Source organism: Miscanthus floridulus, chromosome 9 (assembly GCF_019320115.1).
Source record: "Miscanthus floridulus cultivar M001 chromosome 9, ASM1932011v1, whole genome shotgun sequence".
In the NCBI taxonomy this organism is placed as follows: Eukaryota; Viridiplantae; Streptophyta; class Magnoliopsida; order Poales; family Poaceae; genus Miscanthus; species Miscanthus floridulus.
The window spans coordinates 82,286,481-82,293,868 of NC_089588.1; the positions used below are offsets into that span (position 1 = coordinate 82,286,481).

Here is a 7,388-nt window from a genome sequence, read left to right on the forward strand (position 1 = left end):
CAAGGGGGCTAGAGCATTGGGCATTTTCTTAGGGTGCTCTAGTTTCTCTCCATAAGGACTTATCTTTAAGTGACAACCCATGACTTACAGTACAACCATGAGGACTACATGGCTCTAGTCTTAGTCTAGTACCTTGCTCTTTCTAGTTTGTAGCAGTTTACCGAAAGGGCAAGAGGGGCATACCAAGCTAGGTATGGGCCTCATCCCCATGGTGTGTACTATGCTGCGTGTATCAGTGCCACTTTTGGAGATGACTCCATAACGCTTGGGAGATGGAATCCTTAACGACTGCTCCTTATTAGAATGACTGGGGAAAAGCTTCGTAGTGTACCCTGCCTGCTAACCTTGGAAGTGTTTTGGGAGTAATTAACCCGGGCATATGGGCTACACGACTCGTGGTGAAAGTGTATAACCTCTGCAAAGTGTAAAACTGATATATCAGCCGTGCTCACGGTCATGAGCGGCCTGAACCCTTACTGAATAGTTGGTTACACGGATGGTTTGGGTTATGACTAAAATTACTGATATCTCTAATTATTCATATTTGGGAGCCTAAGCATAACTTAGCAACTTATGATTAATAATAAAATATGACCAACTAAAAGTGCTTACCGCAGTTCAGCCGTGTCAAGCTTTTTGAGCCTGCATCCCCTCATGTTATGCTTGCTAAGCGGTAGTAGCTTACGCTTGTTTCATTTCAATACTTTGGCAAAATCCCGGATGGGTACCAGATGGAGGTTCTTCAGTGGAGTTTTTCAAGAGGTGTCAGGCTTGTGATCAACCAGTTGACGGTTCTTGTGGTGTTGGAGGCTTCACCAGAAGAATAGAGTTATAGTATATACTGTAAAGTAAGACTGTCTTTTGTAATAAATACTTATGTGCTATGTAATAAAGGCATTGTCTTTGATATTACCTGTTCATTTATAACTATATGTGTGAATTGAATTCCTAGGCACATATATGATGTGTATCTGATTTTGTCCTTAAAACCAGGTGCTACACCTTGGCGGTTTTGTTTTGCCCCTCAAGAAAATCTTTAGCACTCAAGATAATTCAGGATTGTGGTAAATATTTTTTTTAATATAGATATAGATATAGATATAGATATAGATATAGATATAGATATAGATAGATTTAGATTTAGATTTAGATTTAGATATAGATATAGATATAGAGCCAACATATTTACAGGATGTGTATTGTTTCTATATAAATTCTTGCGCGACCCATATATACAACAGAAAAGAGACTCCCGTTCTGGCAAAAATAAAACGAGGAATAGCATTATCTTCCTCATGGCAAAGAGCAGTACTACCTCAAGGTGGATCGCGCACTTCATTACCGCTGTTCTCTTGGTTCTTCTGATCATGTCTGCATCCCGCACATCCTGCCAAGCCGAGAACCTTGACAGTATGGCGCCCTTGTCTCTGCTTAATCTGCATACTGTTGGATAAATATGATCAACAAATATTTGATCTGTATGTACTTCGTCATTGCATGTGCCAGACTCCGGTCCAGACCACTACTCGCCACAGCCGCTACCGGCGATGGCTCGGTCTCGACAGATGTCGTGCTTCCAGGATATAAGTCACTGTACGTTTGCGAGTTGCTCCGATCTATGCAAAGCAAAAGGCGTGAAGAGTGAGAGAGCCTTCTGCTTGAATTGGACTGACAAGCAAGGTCATTCTCATGTGGAGTGCTGCTGCCCACAGTTGGCGGCGTCGTCAACAAAGATGCTAATTCCTCCGCACCCGTTTACCTGCTACCATGACCATGGTTTAACAAGATGTACTACCTGCAGCTCTTTCTGTGGAGCCAAAGGCTTCATAGCTGAAAGAGCTCCTTGCTTCACAAGGAATGATGATTCTGGTCGTGCTCACACCGAGTGCTGCTGCACTCATGAAACATTGTAAAGCATGCATCTGTCTAGCTGACGCAAACTCGATGAATAAACATGTTTTCAGATAACGGTAAAATCTTGGCTCAATCCGCGGCCAATTTTATTTTACGAACTTTTCAGGTCCAAAACACACATACGGAAAAAAAGAATGAACTCTGTCGTGGCCAAGAAGTGGAACCTGTTATAGTTTCCCCCTGAGTTGCAGGAGTGGTTTTTTATATGGATATTTGATTTGATTGCACAATAGGGGTAATAGTTAGCGAGACGTAATATATGGACTTATAAATCTGGTCCACTGTAACTTGGTCCCATATAGGAGTAGTATTATTACTAGACTAGATGACCATATTTTTTCAGATACAGATATAGAGATAGAGATAGATACTTTAGATGCACACGTAGATATAGATATAGATATATACATATAGTATATATATTGATACTGATATAGTCAAACAAGACAAGCAACATATTAGCAAAGGTCGTGCTTCCACTATAATACGACGGTATTATTATACCACTAGTACAGAAACAAGCTGTACTCCCGGTTGGGAAAGCCCTTCAGTCCCGGTTTCCCAACCGGGAGCACGAATCCAGGACTAAAGGACCCCTCCTTTAGTCCCGGTTTCTCGTCCGGGACTAAAGGTCCACCTTTAGCTCCGGTTGGTAATACCAACAGGGGCTAAAGAGGCCTCCCGGCCTGGCCACGTGGACCGGCCCTTTAGTCTCGGTTGGTATTACACTAGTAGAGAACAGACCTTTGATCCTCGGCCAAAATGGGTTCCAGTCCCGGTATTTTTTGCGCCCGGGACTAGAGATACCTTTAGTCCCGGTTGGTGGCTCCAACCGGGACTAAAGGTCCCTCCCAACGGCTTCTGCGCCAGACAGAGGTGGCAGGGACCTTTAGTCCCGGTTGGAGCCACCAACCGGGACTAAAGGTATACTTTTTGATGAGGACATCAACACCAACAATACATCCACGCCGACACGAGTACCAGTTTCTGGTCCTATTACTCGCGCCCGTGCTCGTCACATTAATCATCAAGTAAGTTCAATCTTGAGTTCCTGTCCATCATATTTAGACCATGGAGACGCATGCACTCTTATTTTGGTTAGGAACCAGGGAGAGGACCGAAAGGGACAAGGATTCGCGGAGGCTGAATTCGGACTCCAGGACAGCTTCAACTTGTGATGGTCACCACGGTCGCATACGGACTTGGATTGGGGCGTTCAAGTACTTCATGGAATCCTTATGAAGTCTATTTTCATATGGATCTAGAATCAAGTCCATATCTATTTTGAGGCGGCCGCAATGACTGAATTACTACTGAGAGCTTGTCTGTCCAAAGGTGCTACGTCACCTTAGTTTGGTCCAATGGGCCGTGTATCAAGTTGGGTCCATTAGGGACGCGTCCTAGGGTTGGAGAACGACCCCAACACCCCCCTGGTCGTCCTTCCACCTTCATATACTCCTTAGCCGCCACCAAGAATAGTCGGGTTTTGTTTAGATCAAGTTTAGCTCTCGCTACTTGCTTGTAAGCGCGCGTGCTGGATCAGCCGCTCGTCTTCTTGTCTTCGGAACCCCACATTAATTGAGATTGAGTTTGAAACTTTCATCTACATCTAGTAATTCAGTACTTGCTATACTTGTTCTTGCTAGTTCTACGATTGCTTGCAGGACGAGTGCCCTAGTGGCCGGGTGACGCGCTCCACAAGATCGCGGCAGCCGTTGGAGGTGGTGTATCGGTTGCTAAGGCACAGCTTGGAAGGCTGTAGTCGGGCCATGAACGTCGTCTCCACCCATCAATCGAGTTATCCCACACCTCTCATCGAAAGATCGGGAACAAACCCTAGCGGGATCCTATCAGTTGGTATCAGAGCAAGGTTTATCGGTGAGAGCCTTCCAATCCTTTCGTTGTTCTAATTTTTTCCTATAGTTCAGAAAAGCAAAAAAAATATATAGTAGATTAGTTTTACCCGTGATCCTATAAACCCTTTGAGCCTTTGCTAGCACTGCTTAGTTAGGGCTTGTTGAGTTATCGGCTACATCGGTTGTGTCGAGTTGCTGTTCTTAGTTTTTGTCCTTTAGAGTTTTGAGTTCTTGTCACGTTCTAGTCACAGCCGTGTGCTAACATATAAACTTTCTGTTGGCTGAATCCGAATACATCCTTGTGTTAAAGACCGAGTAGGAATATGAGTTTGAGACCGAATCCCACGTGGTGTTGAGTTCGAGTTGGAATCGGTTTTTAGTCCGAATTGACTGCTGCCTGGTTGCTATTGTGAGACCGAATCTGAGTACATCTTTGTGCAGCAGTAGTCCTACTTATACTCCAACTCTCCATGACCTCCAACTCTTTTTGGTTCTTTTTTTACCGGAATACCCCTGTCCTTCGAAAAAAAGTTTGTGTGGTGTGTGACTCCTGTGAAGTCTTTTTATTTATATAATCAGTTTTGAGGATCCCCAGAAAAAAAGAAAAAAAAGAAAAAAAGGAAAAAAAAGAAAAGAAGAAGAAAAAAAATAGAAAAAGGGGGGCTGTTTGTTATGCTTCTCCATTGTTTTCGGTGGTGTGTTGTGACCTCCTTTGTGCCCAGGCTCGCGTCTCTAGCATGGTCTAGGCTAGGACCAGCACAGTACCACCGTTGAACGATTATTCAGCTTGCTTCTGTGACTAACGTGGTGCTAGTACTTCCTTGCTTTAGCCCACCTATAGCTCCACATATTTCGACTACAGCTTGACAGGTGTTGTTGTTACGGCACTGATACACTTCATTCCACGGTTGCAGACTTGTTGGTTGCTGTTCCCTCCTGTTGAGCAAGGTAAGAATTGGTAAGAGCTTTTGTAACAGGTTGAGAGTGAGTGCCTTGCAGTAGCTACATCCTAATAGCTGTAGGGCTTTTATTTCTTCACCTGTTTTTCTTGTTGCCCTTGTCTTTTAAACCATGTTAGGATCAGAGGATGTTGACAAGAGGCCACAATCTCCTCGCACCAAGGGCATCATTCAACATTTTACAAGGCAAGTGCAGCAGCATACAGAAGGACTTGATCAAGATTTACAGGTGACCAATGACAAGATTGGGCAACTAGAGGCCACCCAACTTGCCTCCACCACCAAGCTTATAGGATTGTAGGCATCTGTTGCCCGTATGGACAGAAGCCTTGCTGCTCTTCTGAAGCATTTTGATGACTTCCACACGAAAGACAAAGAGCAGCATAATGAAGACAACAAGGACGAAGAGCGATTCGAAGATAATTATGATGATGATTATACTGCTGATATTGAACATGATGCTCATGACACTCGTGACCGGCGTCGCCTACACCATAATCGTAGAGGTATGGGTGGTCACCGCCGACATGAGGTACCCAATAATAATGATGCTTTCAGTAAGATAAAATTTAAGATACCTCCTTTTGATGGTAAATATGATCCTGATGCATAAATTACTTGGGAAATTGCTGTTGATCAAAAGTTTGCATGTCATGAATTTCCTGAGAATACACGTGTTAGGGCTGCTACTAGTGAGTTTACTGATTTTGCTACTATTTGGTGGATAGAGTATGGCAAGAAAAATCCTAATAACATACCACGAACTTGGAATGCTTTGAAACGAATCATGAGGGCTAGATTTGTTCCTTCTTACTATGCACGCGATTTGTTAAATAAATTGCAACAACTAAGATAGGGTGCTAAAAGTGTAGAAGAATATTATCAAGAATTACAAATGGGTATGTTGGGTTGTAATTTAGATGAGGATGAGGAACCTGCTATGGCAAGATTTTTGGGTGGGTTAAATCATGAAATCCGGGACATCCTTGATTATAAAGAATACACTAACGTAACCCGTTTGTTTCATCTTACTTGTAAAGCTGAAAGGGAAGTGCAGGGGCGACGTGCTAGTGCCAAGAATAATATTTCTACAGGGAAAACTAATTCATGGCAGCCCCGCACGACTACTACTCCAACCACGCGTGCTCCTATGCCAACATCCAGCGACAAACCTCGTGCTACTTCCACAAATTTAGTGGCGAAGACGACCCAGAAGCCTGCTGCGAGTGCTTCATCCATGGCATCTACAGGTAGAACAAGAGACGTTTAGTGTCACCGGTGCAAGGGATATGGACATGTGATGCGTGACTGTCCAAGCAAGCGTGTTATGGTCGTCAAAGATGATGGTGAGTATTCCTCTGCTAGTGATTTTGATGAAGATACACTTGCTTTGCTTGCTGCTGACCATGTAGGAAGTGAGGAACAACCAGAAGAGCAGATTGGAGCAGAGGATGTAGATCATTATGAGAGCCTCATTATGTAGCGTGTGCTTAGCGCACAAATGGAGAAGGCGGAGCAAAATCAGCGGCATACACTGTTCCAAACAAAGTGTGTCATTAAAGAGCGTTCGTGCCATTTGATAATTGATGGAGGTAGCTGCAACAACTTGGCTAGCAACAATATGGTAGAGAAGCTTGCACTTACAACCAAACCGCACCCACATCCATATCACATTCGATGGCTCAACAATAGTGGTAAGGTTAAGGTAACGAGATTGGTACGAATTAATTTTGCTATTGGATCATATCATGATGTTGTTGACTGTGATGTTGTGCCTATGGAAGCTTGTCATATTCTGCTAGGTAGACCATGGCAATTTGATATAGATTGTATGCATCATGGTAGATCAAATATGTATTCTCTCATACACCATGATAAGAAAATTGTTTTGCTTCTTATGTCTCCTGAAACTATTGTGCATGATGATGTTGCTAAAGCTAAGAAAACTAAATCTGAGATCGATAAAAATGTCAAATCTGTTAGTAGTAACAAAGATGAGATAAGATTGAAAGGACATTGCTTGCTTGCTACTAAATCTGATATTAATGAATTGGTTGCTTCCACTTCTGTTGCCTATGTTTTGGTATGCAAGGTTGCTTTGATTTCAGTTCACGATATGCAGCATTCTTTGCCCCCTGCTGTTGCTAACATTTTGCAAGAGTTTTCGGATGTTTTTCCAAGTGAGATACCAGCGGGGCTGCCACCAATACGAGGGATTGAGCACCAAATTGATCTTATTCCTGGTGCATCTTTGCCAAACCATGCGCCATACAGGACTAATCCAGAAGAAACGAAGGAAATTCAACGACAAGTGCAAGAACTACTCGACAAAGGTTATGTGCGTGAGTCCCTTAGTCCTTGTGCTGTTCCTATCATTTTAGTGCCTAAGAAAGATGGAACATGGCGTATGTGTGTTGATTGTAGAGCTATTAATAATATCACCATTCGATATCGACACCCTATTCCACGATTGGATGATATGCTTGATGAACTGAGTGGTGCTAATGTGTTTTCCAAAGTTGATTTGCGAAGTGGGTACCACCAGATTCATATGAAATTGGGAGATGAATGGAAAACTGCTTTCAAAACTAAATTTGGTTTATATGAGTGGTTAGTCATGCCTTTTGGGTTAACTAATGCACCTAGTACCTTCATGAGG

The 7,388-nt window shown here is 43.1% G+C and overlaps 1 protein-coding gene across 1 annotated transcript; it reads left to right on the top strand.

The window, feature by feature from the left end:
- Positions 1 to 731: 731 nt before the first annotated feature.
- LOC136480173 (uncharacterized) lies at positions 732 to 1,913 on the top strand. Its single transcript, XM_066477800.1, has 3 exons — positions 732 to 791; positions 1,242 to 1,410; positions 1,507 to 1,913. Exons 1-3 carry the CDS (start codon positions 732 to 734, stop codon positions 1,911 to 1,913), a joined length of 636 nt encoding a protein of 211 aa, XP_066333897.1.
- Positions 1,914 to 7,388: the final 5,475 nt, after the last annotated feature.

Coding starts and splice junctions, on each gene's coding strand:
- LOC136480173 (XM_066477800.1), top strand. CDS start 732: ATGGAGGTTCTTCAGTGGAGTTTTTCAAGAGGTGTCAGGCTTGTGATC. Junction 792..1,241: donor TTGTGATCAACCAGTTGACG/GTTCTTGTGGTG, acceptor TATATACAACAG/AAAAGAGACTCCCGTTCTGG. Junction 1,411..1,506: donor CCAAGCCGAGAACCTTGACA/GTATGGCGCCCT, acceptor TGCATGTGCCAG/ACTCCGGTCCAGACCACTAC.